This window comes from Canis lupus, chromosome 16 (assembly GCF_048164855.1).
Source record: "Canis lupus baileyi chromosome 16, mCanLup2.hap1, whole genome shotgun sequence".
NCBI classification, from domain to species: Eukaryota; Metazoa; Chordata; class Mammalia; order Carnivora; family Canidae; genus Canis; species Canis lupus.
The window spans coordinates 51899699-51918798 of NC_132853.1; the positions used below are offsets into that span (position 1 = coordinate 51899699).

Sequence of the window (19100 nt, forward strand, 5' to 3'; positions counted from 1 at the left end):
ACGTATCAGATAAAGGGCTAGTTTTCCAGGATCTATAAAGAACTTATTAAACTCAACACGAAAGAAACATGTGTCAGTTTTAAACATGGTAGACAATGCAGATGAACACAACTAGTCCATACTTTCAAGCATTTTATGCTCAGAGGAAAAAGGATGCAAAAATAACTATATTAAAAATAAATTGGAATGCCTGGCTGGCTGAGTTGGTAGAGCATGTGGCTCTTGATCTCAGGGTCATGATTTCAAGCCCCTGGTTGGGTGTGAAGCCTACTTTAAATGTTTTTTTCAAAAGAAGAAGAAGAAATGGATATGGGCAACGAGAGGTATAAATTGGTTTTGGAATACAGATGAGGAAGAAAAGACTTCACATTGGATCAGGGAAGCTATTAGAGCAATGCTGTTTCAACAGGACCTTGAAGAGCTATTGGGTATCATCAGAAAGACATTGTAGGGCGAATAAGCTTACAAAGGAGACTGGGAGAAAGGCAAAATACAGGAAAAATATCTTGAGTACCTGTAGAGTAGGAGATTAGAGCTAGTCTTCTAGGATTTTGAAGGCCGTGGATTAACATGCCACGCTACTGGATTATCACAGCAGTGCTCCAGGACAAGCTTTAAACTGCAATAGAAAAATAAATAAATAAATAATCTGCAACAGAGTCACTTGGAGGGCTTGTCAGAAAATAAGCTCCACCTCCACAGTTACTGATTCCTTCAGTCTATAGAGTAAGGCTGAGAATTTGCATCTTGAGTAAGTGCCCAAGTGATGCTGGCATTCGAGAACCACTTGTGGAGAATTACTCTGGTGACTGTGTGCAGGATGGATTAGAAAGGGAGAGACTAGAGATGGCAATGCCAGTCTGAAGAGTAGGTGGAAAATAAGGGACTAAGCTGGAATCAATGGAAGTCTGAGGGTCAACTATTATCAAGAATGGGTGTTTTCAAATAAAAATCCAGTACTATGTGGTGTTTTTTGTTGTCTCACCACTTGCAACTGAAGCAGTTAATAAATTCATGGAATATTAAGGCAAATGTACAACCAAAAATGAATTTCTATTAACATGATGATATGATTCTGAGTTAGTTCAAATTTATGTATTGATTAGAGGGGTAACTTCCTTTCAATTTAAATGAAAGGATATCTTTTATTTTTTCTGGTATTGAATTGGCCTAGAAAAATAGAACTAAACCAAAAAGGTGTTCCAAAATGAGAATATCCCTTTTAATATTAGAAATTATAATTATAGGGGTGCCCGGTTGGTGCAGTTGGCTGAGCATCTGACTCTTGGTTTTGGCTCAGGTCACAATCTCTGGATCCTGAAATGGAGCCCCCTGTTGGGCTCTGCACTCAGTGAGGAGTCTGCTTGGGATTCTCTCTCCCTCTTCCTCTGCTCCTCCCACTTGTGCATGTGCATGCACACACACTCTCTAATAAATAAATATTTTTTAAAAAGAAATTATAGGGGCAGCCCGAGTGGCTCACCGGTTAAGCGCCACCTTCTGCCCAGGGTGTGATCCTGGAGACCTTGGATCCAGTCCCATGTCAGGCTCCCTGTATGGAGCCTGCTTCTCCCTCTGCCTGTGTCTCTGCCTTTCATTCTCTCTGTGTGTCTATATGAATAAATAAATAAAATCTTTTACAAAATAAAGAAAGAAATTCTATGTGGAGGTCAAAACTTTGAGCTCATAATCTAGAAATTGATGAGGCCTCAAATGTCCTCTAATTAATTCTTCTGCTCTCAGGAAAGATTACTTCCAGAATCTATCAAGAGCTGTAGTTACTTCTTTCATTTATGAAAGTGAGACTCTTTTAAGAGAGATGAGGAGAGTTAGGGGCTCTGGAAGGTTCAAATAACAAGTCCTTAAGTTCAGAGTTTAGGCAAAAGCTGCTTATTCAATACTATCAGCCTACTAGTTAGGTATCTAATAGCTAATTGAGGCAATATTTTCCTTTTACTTTTCCTAGAGATTTATCCTGCAATAAGATACAATCTATTGAAAGACGGACATTTGAACCACTACCTTTTTTGAAGTTTATGTAAGTTACAAATACAAATTTCATTATATTTGGGATTTTTGTTAAACTTAATTGTAAACCTCTTTGCTACAATCATTTTGAAATATGATTGTAATTTTATTAGTAGAAAGCTACTAAAATTATGTAGCGAATCTTTTTTGTCTGTAGCAAAGATTAGTGTAAGAATTATTATACAGATCAGACTGAATCATTCTAGAGAAGTGGTTCTCAACTAGGGTGATTTTGCACCCAGGTGACATTTGAAGTGTCTGGAGACATTTTTGGTTGTCAGACTGTAGATATGCTACTGGCATCTAGTGGGCAGAGGCCAGAGATGGCGCTAAACACCCTATAATGCACAGGACAGCCCCTCTTAAAAAAGAGGATCCAACCATAAATGTCAATAGTGCTGATGTGAAATATTTTTCTAGAGAAATAAAGATTACCTAACACAAGTATTTATTGAGCATTTACAGATTTGTATCTAATGCAACACATGTAGAAACATGAAAATATAAATCTTTCATGCAAATTTTTTAAATTTAAATTTCTAAAAAAATTTTAAAAGGCATATCTTCCATAGCGAGATAGTTTCAGGATATGGAGAGGGTATTGAGATTATGTTTCATCCTATATAAATTGGAATCACTGCCAAAGGATAAATGTTCTGAAAGAATACCTTTTTTCCTTCTTCTTTTGCTTGTGTCTTTTTTTGTAGAAATGTTAGTTGCAATGTACTGACAGCAGTGAGCTTTGGAACATTTCAGGCCTGGCATGGAATGCAGTTTTTACATAAGCTGTAAGTGAAATAGAAAATAAACACATGTAAAAAATAAACAGACAAACAATATGTAAAAACATCATACATTTATTGGTTCAGTGGATGTTAAGCCCAGTATGAACTCTGAAAAGTATGTCTTAAAATCCATTCTTTTTTTTTTTTTTTCAAATGAGGAAACTAAGGTACAAAGAGGCCAAGAGGCTTGTCTATCTCATAAATGGCACTCTCAGCTTTCCCTGTACTCAGCTTTGGTATGGGCAATAAAAGGCCCCAAGCAAATAACACCCAAGTCAACACTATCCTGGGAATCCATGACAATGATGCTTCTCCAATAGGGGCATGGTCCTTCAAATTCCACCTCTGAATTTAACTTTGATTCCTGCTAATGGGCAAAGTTCCTAACTGCTTCAATGCATGCAAAATAAAGCTTCAAAGAACTAAGTGTAGGGGAATTCTCCAGGGAGCAAAAGTGTGGGTGCTTCCTCAGCCATCAGCTTCTTTTAAATGGTAAAGCAGAAAGAACTGCTGAGAACCTGCCACAGGGCACTTCTCTCACCAGTTACCCAGAACATTATTTTTCAAAAAATGTATACCTCTGAGTAAATCATCTGGGGGCCATAAGAACCTTTGAGGTATGGTAAAAGATATTGTTTGTGTTAAGTTGTGTGAAAAATGTTCATGAAATACATTGCTGTAGCATAATTCCATGTGGCTATTTCCTGACTCTTCTTCAATAAGAAGTGTGTTATTCCCTTTCGGCTGGAAAATTCTGTGATTTCCTGGTGATATAAACAAATCATAGTGGGGGATGTTCAATGGCCTGAGGGGGATTTTAGACTCAAGGTGAAGATCTTCCTCTAAACGTGACTTTGGAAAAGATTATCTTACCTGTCTTGTAGTTCAGAAATATTATTTCACACAGTTTATTTTAGGATAGATGAAGGTGTTGAGGGTGTGTCTGGAGCTAGAGGGACAGTTCCTGCAGATGCCTATCTGTTGAAGGCTCCTCTCTCCTCCCATTAATTTGCTGATGCCTAACTTGGAAAAAGACTACAGAGGGTCAGTTTTTTGCTTGCGAACACCCCGGAGAAAAGGCTCATTGGGTTTCTGCACCAGGAGGTTTTGGTGCATCAATATACTGTCTTAAACTCACCATCTTTATTTCTAAGCATGTTATCACACCAAGAGTCTCTTAGAAGAATCTGAATTTCCAAAAAAGAAAGAAAAGAAAGAAAGAAAGAAAGAAAGAAAAAAAGAAAAGAAAGAAAGAAAGAAAGAAAGGAAAGGAAAGAATCTGACTTTCATTATAGTTATATGGGCAACACAAGAAAGAATATGGGGGAATCAGTTGATAAAAATCAATGAATTCATTGAAAAACATTCACTGAGTGCCATGTCCAATACATGTCAACACTGTACTAAGTACTGGGGGTACAAAGAATAAGACAGGGACTGTCCCCAAGAAACTTTCATACTGGAAGGAGAAAGATGTTGACAGGAAAACACACGGGAGCCGTGCGGGCATCCATGCAGCAGGGTAACAAGGTAGGGGGTTGACAAAGTAGGGAACAAACAGGTTGTGGGATAGAAAAGACTCTTAATGGATGAAGCAACAGCTTGTTTGTGTTGAGTTTCTGTGTGCATCTTAAATAACAGAAAAAGGTAATTAAAGAACCAGAGCTAGCCAGTATTGATAATAAATTAATACTCATGTCATGGGACTTGAATACAGCTTCGAAAACTAATTCACAGTTCCTTCTGAAAGATTATCACGATACAGTAAGTGTGTACTGGGGGTTAGGCTCCTTTTTTGTTTGAGGTCAAATTTTTCTAATAGACAAAGCTAGTCTGCTTTAGGAAATCTCTGCCATAGTGAAATATAAACTTCATTGCATTTCTTTCCAAAGGCAAGTTGCCAAGGGAAGATGCCACCCTTTGAATTAGTCATGTTACCTGTGTGACATGTTACCAAGGTGTTTATAAGTTGAAACAATATTTTCTCTGGCATTAAAGAAGTCTGTAAAATGTATAGGCCCTAGCTGAGGTGGATTTATTTTGAACTGACCAAAGCTTTAACTTCAGGGCTCCTCACTTCCATAGGCCCCTTCAAAGGTCTTGAGAGGAGTCCTAGCAATTTTTATATTCATAATGTTGCATGTTTTTATTAGACAGGATTTCCCAAAGTAGATGAGGTTCAGGCCCCACAAGACCTTGATTGACCCTGGGTTTCAGGTAATTATAACTCAGTAAGCTTCTTGAATGAAGCCTCTAAGTTATTGATAAATACTGACTGAACAAGTTAGCAGTGTGGTAAAGTCTATTTTGAATCTGAAATCCACCTCAAAGACATGCCAAGAGCTTATTAATGAGGTACCACCTTTGGAGGTTTTTGTTTTCTTTGGCTTTAATAAGGAGAAGGGAGAAGCAGGCTCCATGCACCGGGAGCCCGATGTGGGATTCGATCCCGGATCTCCATGATCACGCCCTGGGCCAAAGGCAGGCACTAAACCGCTGCTCCACCCAGGGATCCCCAGTTCTTTATTTTTAATTGAGATATAATCCACATAATAGACTATGCAACATTGTAAAGTATACAGTCCAGTGGTATACTTCGATAGACCACAGCCACCCTAATTCCAGGACAGTTTCATCACCCTCCAAAATAAATACCGTACCCATCAGCTGTGACCACCCCCTTCTTCCCTCCTCCCAGGCAACAACTAATTCCCCTTCTGTATCCTAGATTTGCCTCTTCTGGACATTTCATACAAATGAGTGTCTAGCTTCTTTCACATAACTGTTAGCTTCAAAGTTTTTCCATGTTGTAGCATATATACCAGCACTTCATTCTTTTTGAAGGCTGTATAATATTCCCTTACATAGACACATCACCTTTTGTTCATCTGTTCCTCAGTTATTGGACTTTTCAGTTGTTTCCACTTCTGACTATTATTAATAATGCTGCTATGAGTATTCACATACGTGGTTTTGTGTGGACATATGTTTTTAATTCTCTTGGGTACATACCTAGGAGTGGAATTGCTGAGTCACGTAGTAACTCTATGTCTAACCCTTTTGAGGAACTGCCAAACTGTGTTCCACACGTAACTATGCCATTTTATGTTCTCACCAATGTATGAAGATTCCACTTTCCCCATAATCTTGCTACCGCTTATCATTCTCCATCTGATTATAGCCATCTTAGTGAGTATAAAGTAGTATCTTATTATAGCTTTGATTTGTATTTCCCTAATGACTTAAGACATTGAACATCTTTTCATGTGCTTATTGGCCATTTGTGTATTTTCTTTGGAGAAATGTCTCTCTGAATCCTTTGCCCATTTAAAAGTTCAATTATTAGTCTTTTTATTGAGTTGTAAGAGTTCTTTATGTGTTCTGGATATTCTGGATACTAGACTTTTATCAGACATATGATTTGCAAATATTTTCTCCCATTCTGTGAGTGGTCTTTTACTTTCTTGATAATGTCCTTTGAAGCACAAAAATCTGTTTAATTTTTTATAAAGTCCAATTTGTCTATTTTTCCTTTTATTATTTGTGCTTTTGGTGGCATGTCTAAGAAACTCTTGCCTAATCCAAGGTCATAAAGATTTCTAAGAGTTTTTATAGCTTGAGCACTTCCATTTAGGTTAATCCATTTTGAGTTAATTTTTATATATAGAATGAAGTGTAGGAATCCTTATTTTGTATATGAATATATAGTTGTCCCAGCTCCATTCGAAAAGACTAGTCTTCCCACTTTGAATTGCTTTGGCACTCTTGTTGAAAATCAGCCAACTATAAATGTGAGGATTTATTCCTGGACTGTCAGTTCTGTTCCATTGGTTTATATGTCTATCCTTTTTTTTAAAATCTTCAGCCTCAGTTTATTCACTTTTAATTTACAGAACATCAGAGATTTACATTGTTTTCCAGTGTTAGCATTTTTATTTTTATTTTTTTAAATAATAAATTTACTTTTTATTGGTGTTCAATTTGCCAACATACAGAATAACACCCAGTGCTCATCCCGTCAAGTGCTCCACTCAGTGCCCATCACCCATTCACCCCCACCCCCCGCCCTCCTCCCCTTCCACCACCCCTAGTTTGTTTCCCAGAGTTAGGAGTCTTCATGTTCTGTCTCCCTTTCTGATATTTCCTACCCATTTCTTCTCCCTTCCCTTCTATTCCCTTTCACTATTATTTATATTCCCCAAATGAATGACACCATATAATGTTTGTCCTTCTCTGATTATATATGTCTATCTTTATGCCAGTGCCACACTACGATTACTGTAGCTTTGAATTGGGTTTTGAAAGCAGAGCATGTGAATCTTCCCACTTTTTTGTTCTTTATCTAGATTTTTCTTGGCTATTCTGGGTCCCTTGAATTGATATAAGAATTTTAGAATTAGCCTGGAAACAAGTCAGCTGTGATCTTGATAAGGGTTGTGCTGAAGCCATAGTTCAATTTGGGGCATAGTGCCATTTTAACAATATTTTCTTCTGGTCCATGACCATGGCATTTTTTCCATTTATTTCAATCTTCTTTAATTTCAACAATGTTTTGTAGCTTTCAGTGTATGGATCTTATACTTTTTGGTTACATTTTTTCCTAAGTATTTTATTCTTTTTAATATTGTTATACATGGAAATTTTTTCTTAATATCATTTTGGATTACTCATTGCTAATACATAGAAATACATCTAACTTTTATATATTGATCTTGTTTCCTGCAACCTTGCTGAACCCATTTGTTAGTGCTAAGGTTTTTTTCTACATTCCTAGGAATATGTCTTGTGGTCTTCTAGTTTCTCAGGAATATGTTGGAGCATTTCAAACTCTCTGTGGATATCTCATTTCTCAGCTTTTTCTTTTAAACTTTTAGATTAGGGTTTTTGTTGTTGTTGTTGTTGTTTTTTGTTTTTTTGTTTTTTTTGTCCCAACTGTTATCCATTGCCTTACACAGCTGCCAGTTTAAAACATTTACCTGTAAGTGTTTTTAAAAATGCTCCTGGGGATATCTAGGTGACTAAGCGGTTGGGTGTCTGCCTTCCTCTCTAGGCATGATCCTGGAGTTCTGGGATCCAGTCTCACATCCAGCTCCCCATAGGGAGCCCACTTCTCCCTCTGCCTATGTCTCTGCCTCTCTCTGTCTCCCTTTGCCTGTGTCTCTGCCTCTCTCTCTCTGTCTGTGTGTCTTTCTCATGAATAAATAAATAAATAATGATATTTTTAAAATGCCCCTTGAGAAGAAGAGGCTTCTAGCATTGTGCAGTTCTCAGTGAGGTCAAGGACAAGGTTCTCAATTGAGGTCTTCCAGGAAACTCACTAGACAGGTAAAACAATGACAGTTCTTTGGGAAGGAGGCTTTAAGGAACTCCAGCTCCATTTTGCTCCCCTGGGATGTGGGCTATTTTTCAAGGCTACCATCAGGATACAGAGCAGAGGTCTAGAACTAGTTAAAACAACAGATCTCACTGTTCTTATAGAAATTAATACATTTTCCCTTAATAAATGCTCTCTGGGTTGCTGTAGACCCATTGGTTAAATTTTCCAAAATGATTAAAACATTGATTCTATGTTTGCCAGTGTTTGTCATTGTCGTTGCTTTTATGGAGGGATGAAGTTTCAAATGTCCTCACTTTCCCGTTTTCACTGATTCGCCTATAACATGGTTTAAAATACCTAAAGTCTCAATGACCATCAGCTAATTAAATACTTCATCATGGGAGTCGATTAGAGAAAAGGAATAAAAATAGAAAATGTAATTCTCAGAGGAGCTCTCCCAGGTGGAGAGATGAAGTTCAACATGAATACAGTTTCTATATTTAGCGCTCTCAAAGTTTATGGTAACAGCTGTTTTATAAACCCCCTTTTCTTCATGTGAGTTACACACAGGCTTTGGAGTCAGAACTCAGTTCAAATTCCAGCTCTGCTTCTGACTGGCTTGACAAACTCGGACAAATTATGTAACCTCTCTGTACCTCAGTTTCCTCATTTGTAAAATGAGGTGATGATAGTATCTATCACATAAGGTTATTATAAGGATTAAATGTGAAATGCTGATCACAGATGCCTTACAGCCCAATAATAGTATTGGTTATGAAGATTATCTATCTAATACTTGGTAAAAGTATAGTTAATGATTCTTGAGTAGAGTCAACCTCAAGGCAGATTGTCTTTTCTTTTCTTCCTATTTCTTTTACCTTTTTTCATTTTAAAGAGTTGGGAAGAAGGTCTGTTCAGCATTTTGGAATAAAAGCTTGTGTCAAAAAGATGACAAGATGTCCTTTATTCAACAAACATTAAATAGTCAATAACAAGCACTATACTATGTCAGGCACAGGGACAACATGACAATAAAGTATGGTCCCTGCCCTCCAGGAGCCGAGAATCCAGGAGATTGATAAGGAAACAGGTGATACATGCCATGACAAAGGCTGTAATGCAAGAATACACACAGGCTATGTGGTGGGAATATAGCTTTTCACCGGCTGCTCATAGATTTAGCCCTTCTTGTTTGGCTCCAAAACTGAAGAATTGGTTACCATTTTGTCTTTAACTGGGTGGTTTAAACTGTAGGATTTTTAAACTTTCTAGAGATAAAAGAAAAGTGTCCTCCAAAAGTGAATTATGGAGGACACTAGAAATAGTATTTCCTACAGAAATTACTTCCTACTGGTATAGTCACTTCTGAGGTTTTCAACCTGAAATGTTCTTTGGCATATTTTTTCTTTGCCATCCACTTAAAAAATTTTTTTTCTCTTTCTCTTCCTGCTTTATCATTCAGAGACCTGGGTAGTGCCCAAAGGAAGAATGTTTTACAGATTCTAAGGGTGATTTTATAGGCAAAGGCAGAAAATGATTGCTTTTAAACTTCAAGTTCCATACCAAAAAAAAGAACATAAATTTTCATCTAGTTACTTAAAATGCAGATAATTTTAATTCCATTGCATTTTTCAGAATTCTCAGTCATAACCCTCTGACAACTGTTGAAGATTCATATCTTTTTAAATTGCCAGCATTAAAATATTTGTAAGTATTACAACAATCTCATGGCTCATGAGATGATTTCTGCTCTTTTTTACTTTTGTCAAAGATTAAATCTTTTGCATTTTGAATAAAAAGTCATAATTTAAATTTTAGCTGGGTTATTGCAATAAGAATTATTGGCAAAGAAAGAATGTATATGGACAAGACAGCCTGTAGTAGAAGAGAGCAGTATTGAAGAACACATAGAGATATGGAACATGCAGGTGTATAGCGAAATATTTACCACATATGTAGAAATATCATTTATCTCAAAAAGCAAACTGGAATAAGGTATACCTTATTTAAAACAAAAGACTAATCAAGAAAGGTGGATGCAACTGAGAATGAGTAGAAAAAGGGTAAAAGGAGATTGTACTGTTTAGCACCAAGGTGATTATGTTCGTGATGCACATAAATTTTAATTTCTTCAATAAGAATGCTCTGAAATTATCTTCCATAGCAAGTAAACTCTTGAGCTAGCTTGACAGAGAAGCCAGAATTTAAATAATCACATACTATTAAGTACCTTTTTGTACTTGGTGTGAAATTTTAGTCTTTGGTATCATGCATGTTTGGGCGTTCTCTTTCAGAGACATGGGAACAACACAGGTGTCACTTTCAACAATTGAGAGCATTCTCATGATGACCCTTGAATTGGAAAAACTGTAAGTTGATTTTTCTTATGTTTATTATCACTTCGTTGTGTATTTAGGTTTGTTTTATTTATAAGTCAGCTTTATTGAGGCATAATTTTCAGTTAATATGTACTCTTTTTAAGTATGCAGTTTTTAATGAGCTTTGGTAAATATATAGTTGTGTAACCACCACCACGTTTGAGATACAGAACATTTCTGTTTGTAGTTAATCCCCTGTTGCCACTATCAGCCCCTGACAGCCATCAACCTCATTTTTGTCCCTATAGTATTTTTTCCACCATGTCTTTTTTTTTTTTTTTTAAGATTTTATTTATTTATTCATGAGAGACAAAGAGAGAGAGAGTGAGAGGTCAGAGGGAGAAACAGGCTCCATACAAGGATTCTGAGCTGGGACTTGATCACGGGACTCCGGGATCACTCCCTGAGTCAAAGGCAGACGCTCAACTGCTGAGCCACCCAGGCGCCCCTCTACCGTGTCTTATGAATGAAATCATACAGTATGCAGTCTTGTGTGATTGGCTCCTTTGACTCAGCATAATCCTTTTGAGATTCATCCATGTGATTGCATCAACCCGTAATTCACTCCTTTTTATTACTGAGTAGTGTTACAGTTGTGTGGATATATCAGTTTGTTTATGCATTCATCACTTAATGGATATTTGAGTTGTTCTGATTTTCCTTTTGGCTATGATGAATAAAGCTGCTAAAAGCAGTCACGTGCAGGCCTTTGTGTGAGCATATGCTTTCATTCTGGGGGAGGTGAAATACTTAATGGTAGGATTACTACATCATGTGCTAAGTGTATATTTAACTTTTTAAGAAAATGCTTCCTAGGGGTGCCTGGGGGGTTAGTCAGTTAAGTGTCCAACTGTTGATTGTTGATTTTGGCTTAGGTCATAATCTCAGGGTTGTGAGATCAAGCCCCCAGTGGGGCTCCATGCTGAACGTGGAGCATGCTTAAGATTCTTTCTCTCCCTTTCTCTCTGCCCCTCCTCCCCACCCCACTCATACACATGTGCTTGCTGTCTCTCTCTCAAAAACAAAAACAAAAACAAAAACAAAAAACCTGCTTACCTCTTTTCTAAAGTGAATGTAGGGCAGCCCCCGTGGCTCAGCAGTTTAGCGCCACCTTCCGACCAGGGCGTGATCCTGGAGACCCAGGATCTAGTCCCATGTCGGGTTCCCTGCATGGAGCCAGCTTCTCCCTCTACCTGTTTCTCTGCCTCTCTCTCCCTCCCTCAGTGTCTCTCATAATAAATGAATAAAAGCTTTAAAAAAAATAAAGTGGATGTACCATTTTGCATTCCAAGCGGCAGTGTATGACATCTTTATATTTCAGTTAAAAAATTTTTTCAAACTTTGTATCTTTTTTTTTTTAATTTTATTTATGATAGTCACAGAGAGAGAGAGAGAGAGAGGCAGAGACATAGGCAGAGGGAGAAGCAGGCTCCATGCACCGGGAGCCCGACGTGGGATTCGATCCCGGGTCTCCAGGATCGCGCCCTGGGCCAAAGGCAGGCGCTAAACCGCTGCGCCACCCAGGGATCCCTAGACTTTGTATCTTTAATTTGCATTTCTCTAATAGCTCATGATGTTGTCTATTCATGTACCAATATCTTTTTAAATGATGTGTCTATTGAAATCTCTTTTCCTTTTATTTTTTTCTTAAAGATTTATTTATCTCAGACAGAGAGAGAGAGAGACCAAATGTGGTGGGGGGTGGGGGGTATAGGCAGTCAGAGAGGGAGAGAGAGAATCTCAAGATTCCTCACCAAGCTTGGAGCCTGATTTGGGGCTCAATCCCACAACCCTGAGACCATAACCTGAGCCAAAATCAAGAGTCAGACACGCAGCCAACTGAGCCACCCTGGTGCCTCCAAATCCATCATTCAGTTGGATACATACTATTGAGTTTTAAGAGTATATTATATATTCTGGAAAAAGTCTTTTCTCTCAGGTGTTTAGCAAATTTCTCCCAGGCTGTGGCTTGTCTTCATTCTGTTCTATCTCTGAAGACCAGAATTTTTAATTTTTAAATTTTGATGAACTCACCCATTTCACCCATCATTCCACCCCTTGTCCCCTCTGGGGACAACTATAGTTTGTTCCCTATAATAAATGTCTGTTTCTTGACTCTCTCTCTCCCCTTTGCTCATTTTTTTTGTTTGTTTCTTAAATTCCACATATAAGTGAAATCACCTGGTATTTGTCTTTCACTGACTGACTTACTTTGCTTAGCATTGTACTCTAATGTTGTTGCAGGTGGCAGGATTTCGTTCTTTTTTATGGCTGAATAATATCCCATTGTTTATATATACCACCTATTTTTTATCCATCCACCTATCAATGGACTGGTAGGCTGCTTTCCATAACTTGGCTATGGTAAATAATGCTACATAGACGTGCATGTATCCCTTTGAATTAGTGTTTTTGTAATTTTTGGTTAAATACCCAGAAGTGCAATTACTGGATCATACCGTAGTTTTATTTTTAATTTTTTGAGGAGCCTCCATACCATTTTCCTCAGTGGCTGTACCAGTTTGCATTCCCGCCAGCAGAGCATAAGTTATTATGTCTCCATATCCTCACTAAAATTTGTTGTTTCTTGTGTTTTTTATTTTAGCCATTCTGACAGGTGTGAAGTGATATCTCATTGTGGTTTTTATTTGCACTTCCCTGATGATACTGAGCATTTTTTCATGTGTCTGTTGGCCATATGCATGTCTTCTTTTTTTTTAAGATTTTATTTATTTATTTGAGAGAGAGAGAAAGAACATGAGCAGGAGGAGGGGCAGAGGAAGAGGGAGAGAGAGAGAATCCCAAGCAGATTCCCCTCTGAGTACCTAGCCTTACTCAGGGCTCGATCCCAGGACCCTGAGATCATGACCTAAGCTGAAGGCAGACATTTAACCAACTGAGCCACCCAGGCACCCCTGTGCATCTTCTTTGGAGAAATGTCTGTGTCTTCCAGTTTTTAAGTGGATTATTTGGGGGTTTTTGGTGTTGATCTGTAGACATTCTTTATATATTTTGGATACTAAACCTATATTGAATATGTCACTTGCAAATATCTTCTCCTATTTGATAGGTAGTCTTTATTATTTTTTTTTGGTTGTTTCCTTTACTATACAGAAACTTCATATATTGTTTGATATGGTGAAACATTGTTTAGAATTTTGCATCTGTGTTCATGAGAGATATTGGTCTATTGTTTATTTATTTATTTATTTATTTATTTATTTATTTATTTATTTATTTATTTATGATAGTCACCCAGAGAGAGAGAGAGAGAGAGAGAGAGAGAGAGAGGCAGAGACACAGGCAGAGGGAGAAGCAGGCTCCATGCACCGGGCCTTGGGCTAAAGGCAGGCGCCAAACCGCTGCGCCACCCAGGGATCCCGGTCTATTGTTTTCTTTTCTTGTACTGTCTTTGCCTACTTATGATAAGGGAAAAGCTGGCCTTAAAAATGAGTGGGGAAATATTCTTTTCTCTTCAACTTTCTGGTAGAGTTTGTGTAGAATTGGCATTATTTCTTCCTTAAATGTTTGGTAGAATCACTCATGAAGCCCTGTGTATTTGAAGCTTTCTTTGTGAGAAAGTTGCAAATTATACACTCTATTTCTTTAATAGTGATATTTAAGTTACATATTTATTTTTGAGTAGTTTACATCTTTTATGATCTGTTCATTTCACCTTGAATTGATTGACAAATTATTTTATAATATTCCCTTCTTATCCTTTTAATATCTGTAGGGATGCCTGGGTGGCTCAGTGGTTGAGCATCTCCCTTTGGCTCAGCTCATGACCTCGGGATTCTGGGATTGAATCCCACATGAGGCTCCCTGCAGGGAGCCTGCTTCTCCCTCTGCCTCTGCCTCTGCCTCTCTCTGTGTCTCTCATGAATAAATAAAAATAAAATCTTAAAAAAAAAAAAGAAAAGAAACAAGGGACATGTCACCCCGTTTTTTTTTTAAGATTTTATTTATTCATGAGAGACACAGAGAGAGAGAGGGGGGAGACAGAGGCAGAGACACAGGCAGAGGGAGAAGCAGTCTCCATGCTGGGAGCCTGATGTGGGACTTGATCCCGGGACTCCAGGATCAGGCTTTGGGCCGATGGCAGGCGCTAAACTGCTGAGCCACCCAGGGATCCCTGACCCCTCTCATTTCTGATACTGATAATTTATGTCTTCTCTTGTCTTGTCTTAATCAGTCTGCCTAGAGGTTTATCAGTTTTATTTATCTTCTCCAAAAACTGTCTTTTGGGGCACCTGTGTGGCTCAGTGGTTGAGCATCTGTTTTTGGCTCAGGTCGTGATCCTGGAGTCCTAGAATCGAGTCCCTTTTCAAGCTCCCCACAGGGAGCCTGCTTCTCCCTCTGCCTATGTCTCTGCCCCTCTCTCTGTATCTCTCATGAATAAATAATTACAATTTTTAAAAATAAATAAATAAAAACTGTCTTTTCATTTCACTGGCCTCTCTATTTTTGTTTTCCGTTTTCTTTATTTGTGCCTTGATCTCTATTATGCTATTTCTTCTCCTTATTCAATGATTAATTTTCTTTTCTTTTTTTAATTTCTTAAAAGTGGATACTGGGGAAGCTGAACACCGCATTAGCAACATCCCATATGTTGACATGGTTTCAGTTTTAGTACGAAATAGCTCTTAATTTCTCTTTTGATTTCTTTGACTGGCAGGGTTACTTAGAAGTATGTTGTTTAGTTTCTAAATAATTTGGAGATTTTTCAAATCTGTTCATTTCTAATTTAATTCCATTGTAGTCACAGAACATATGTTGAATGACTTAAATCCTTTTAAACTTATTGAGGCTTGTGTTATACCCATGAATTCTGGTATTAGATGAGCCTATGATCTATTTTGGTAACTATTATGTATCTACTTGAAAAAAATGAGTACTCTGATTTTGGGTGGAGCATTCTATAATGTCAGTTAGGTCAAGTATGTAGATAGTGTTATTCAAGTCTGCTATATCTTTACTGATTTTCTATATATTTTTCTGTCAATTATTTAGAAAGCAATATTGAAATTTCCAACTATAATTGTGTATTTATTTGTCTCTCTTTGCCATTCTCCTTCATATATTTTGAAGTTCTGTTATCAGATGCATAAATTTTTAGGTTATGTCTTTTTTATTAGTTGATATTCCTATAATGATGGAATAACCTCCTTTATCCTTGGTAATATTTTTTTACTTTGAAATGCACTTTGTCTTACAGTAATGTAGCCACCCAAGGTTTCTTTTGATTACTGTTAGCATAGCACAATTTTTTCTATACTTTTAACCTACTTGTATATTTCTATTGCAGATGATTCTTATAGACAGCATACAGTTGGCTTTTGCTTTTTTATATTTTAATTAGGGTGATTATACCATTACACCTAATGTAATTATTAACATGACTACATTTAAAGCTACTAAACTCTCTATGTGTCCCATCTGTTCTTTGTTTTGCTATTTTTTTTCTTTTTCTTCCTACTTTTGGATGACTGAGTACACTTTTAAATTAAATTAAATTAAATTAAATTAAATTTTATTTGTTGGCTAGTTAATTACAACTCAGGTTTTGTTAGTTTAGCAGTAGTTTAATGGCTTGTAGTGTTCATCTTTAACTTTTCACAGTCTATCTTCAAATAATATATGATTTCATGATTGGCATAAGAACCTTACAATATATAGTGTACTTCATTTCTCCCTTACTGGCCTTTGTGCTAATGTCTTCATACATTTTGCTTTACTTCTAAACAGCACACTATATTATTTTTTTGTTTAAACAATAAGTTAACTCCTTTAGGAAGTATAGTTGATGTATATTAAATTAGTTTCAGATGTACAACATAGTGATTGAAGAATTAATACCACAATAAGTGTATTACGGTATTATTAACTATATTCCCTACATTGTACTTTTCATCTGGAGACTTACTTTATAACTAGAAGTTTGTACTTCTTACGTCTTTTCACTCATTTTGACCATATCCCCGCCCTCTACTTTAATAACCACCAGTTTGTTCTCCATATTCATGAATCTGTTTCTCTCTTCTTTTTGTTGTCAGTTTTCATTTGTTTAAGATTCTACATATAAGTGAAATCATATTGTATTCAGATATTTAAATAGTAAGAAAAACCTTATGTATTTACCTTTGGAGTTACCAGTTCTAATGTTCTTCTTCCTTTTGTGTGGATCCACATTTCTATCGCAATCATTTTCCTTCTGCTTGAAAATACTTTCTTTAGCTTTTCTACAGTGTAAATCTACTAATGATGACTTCTTTCAGCTTTTGTAGGTCTCAGTCTTTTGTTTTGCTTTTATTTTTGAAAGATCTGGATATAGAATTCTAGTTTGATAGTTGTTGGTCCCCTCTCCGCTTCACTGCTTTAAAGATGTTGCTCTACTGAGTTCCATTAATTCCAACAAGAAATATGTTACCATTGTTATCTCTATTTCCCTATATGTTGTGTGGAGGTTTTTCCTTTGGCTTATTTTTAACATTTTCTCTTTATTGATGGCTTGAGAAGTTTGATTATGATGTGCTTTGGCATAGTTTTGTCCATATTTCTTGTGTTTAGAGTTCATTGACCTTCTTGGATTTGTGGGTTTATTAGGGTTACCTGTTTGGACAATTTGGGGGCTATTATTTTTCAAATTATATTTCTTCTCCCTTGTAGACTCTATGTATGCATATATTAGGCCACTTGAAGTTGTTGTATAACTCACTAAGTAGAGACATGGGTTTCTTAGTCTGGGATTTTTTTTTTTTAAGATTTTATTTATTTGACAGAGAGTGAGAGCACAAGCAGGGGGAGCAGAGGAGAGGGAGAAGTAGGCTCTCTGCTGAGGAGCAAAACTGATGTGGAGCTCGATCTTGGGACCCGGGGATCATGACCTGAGCCGAAGGCAGACATTTAACTGATTGAGCCACCCTGGTGCCTCATCAGTCTGGTTTTCTTTAACATAAGAAATATTGTTATAACTTTTTTATAAAGATTTTATAATTTATTTAAGAGAAAGAAGAGAGCACACGTGGGTGGGGCAGAGGAATCTCAAGCAGACTTACAGTGATCTAGGAGCCCAGTGAGGGGCTTGATCTTATGAGCCTGAGATCATGACCTGAGTTGAAACCAAAAGTCAGATGCTTAACCAACAGTGGCACCCAGGCACCCCAGTTATAGTAACTTTTTAAACATCCTTGTCTGCTAGTTGTAACACCTGTGTAGATTTTGGGTTAGTTTTGATTGATTGCTTTCTATCCTTGATGTGGGCCATATTTTAGACTTACTCAGACTCTTCTTAGAAGTCTACCCTCTTCCTGTATGCTCTTAACCCAAAGTGAGACTTTTGGGTCAGAAGGAGATACTTCTGAACTGAACTACTGATCAATGTCACCCAGTTCTTATCTCTGTCTTATTCTAGGTATATCATACCCCCTACCATCCTTACCTATTGGTTGAGCACCTCTGTCCTTCTCTTTATTTATAATATTCATGAGCAACAATTGGCCAACTGGTCCCTACTCAACCCTACCCAACCATCATATGCCACAAGAATTCCTTTATGCAGAGCCCTGTGAAGACCTTGGCCTGAATCTTCTACTCAAGTAACCCCTTTACCACTAATATAATGCTCTGTGTTTCCATTTATAGGATATTACCTAGCCGTATGTCCTGTTGTCTCTGCCAACTCAAAAATAATATTGAGGTTGTTTGCAAGACAGTCAAGCTGCATTGTGACGGTGAATGTTTGACAAATGCCACACGTTGTGGTGAGTTTGAATTGCCTCGTCATATATATATAATATTTGTATTTAAAGATTTTATTTATGAGAGAGAGAGAGAGAGAGAGAGAGAGGCAGAGGGAGAAGCAGGATCCATATAGGGAGCCTGATGTGGGACTTGATCCCAGGACTCCAGGATCACGCCCTAGGCTGAAGGCAGGTGCTAAACCGCTGAGCCAACCAGGAATCACCTCATGATATATTTTAAATTTTATTTATGTTTTAATTTTTATTTTTAATCAACAATGATCAATTTTTAACTAATGATGTCACTGCATTATTTTTATTCACTTACAGTTCAAACCCCTAAATTTCTTTTTTTTTTCAAAGATTTATTTGAGAGAGAGAGAGATGTGAGTCGAAGGAGGGGCAGAGGGAGAGAATCTCAAACAGATTCCCCACTGAGTGTGGAGCCCATTGCAGGGCTCAATCCCATGACCTTGAAATCATGACCTGAGCTGAAACCAAGAGTTATATGCTTAACCCACTGAGCCACACAGGCACCCTTAAAATCCCTAAATTTATAAGAACTATTCCTTTGTTATAAGTCAGATTCTCAGTTACATTATTAAATTAATTACTCCCAAATGAAAACATATGCATCATAATTTGTAAACTAATTTCATATGTATCAGAACTCAGGTCCCCCTTGTCTTATATGACAGGTGGAGATATATTTTTGTTTATTGTTTGTTTTTACAAGTTATCAAGAGTAAAAGTGATGCTGATTTATAGATAAAGTTTATTCAGAGCCTGAGAGTTCCTGTTCCCTAACCAGAAGCTGCTGCCTTCTTATGGATACAGAGCACTCTTCTAT

General features: G+C 37.2%; 1 protein-coding gene across 6 annotated transcripts in view; it reads left to right on the plus strand.

Moving 5' to 3' along the window:
• Window positions 1-19100, plus strand: part of LOC140607060 (uncharacterized) — a 43337-nt gene that overhangs the window by 14511 nt on the left and 9726 nt on the right. For 4 of the 6 annotated variants that reach the window (XM_072781394.1, XM_072781395.1, XM_072781399.1 and 1 more), the window contains exons 4-8: window positions 1967-2038; window positions 2736-2816; window positions 9766-9837; window positions 10425-10499; window positions 18153-18271. In XM_072781394.1, the coding sequence (XP_072637495.1) occupies window positions 1967-2038; window positions 2736-2816; window positions 9766-9837; window positions 10425-10499; window positions 18153-18271 (419 nt within the window). The remainder of the gene's footprint in view (window positions 1-1966; window positions 2039-2735; window positions 2817-9765; window positions 9838-10424; window positions 10500-18152; window positions 18272-19100) is intronic. The other 2 variants (XM_072781397.1, XM_072781398.1) reach the window with 1 other exon arrangement.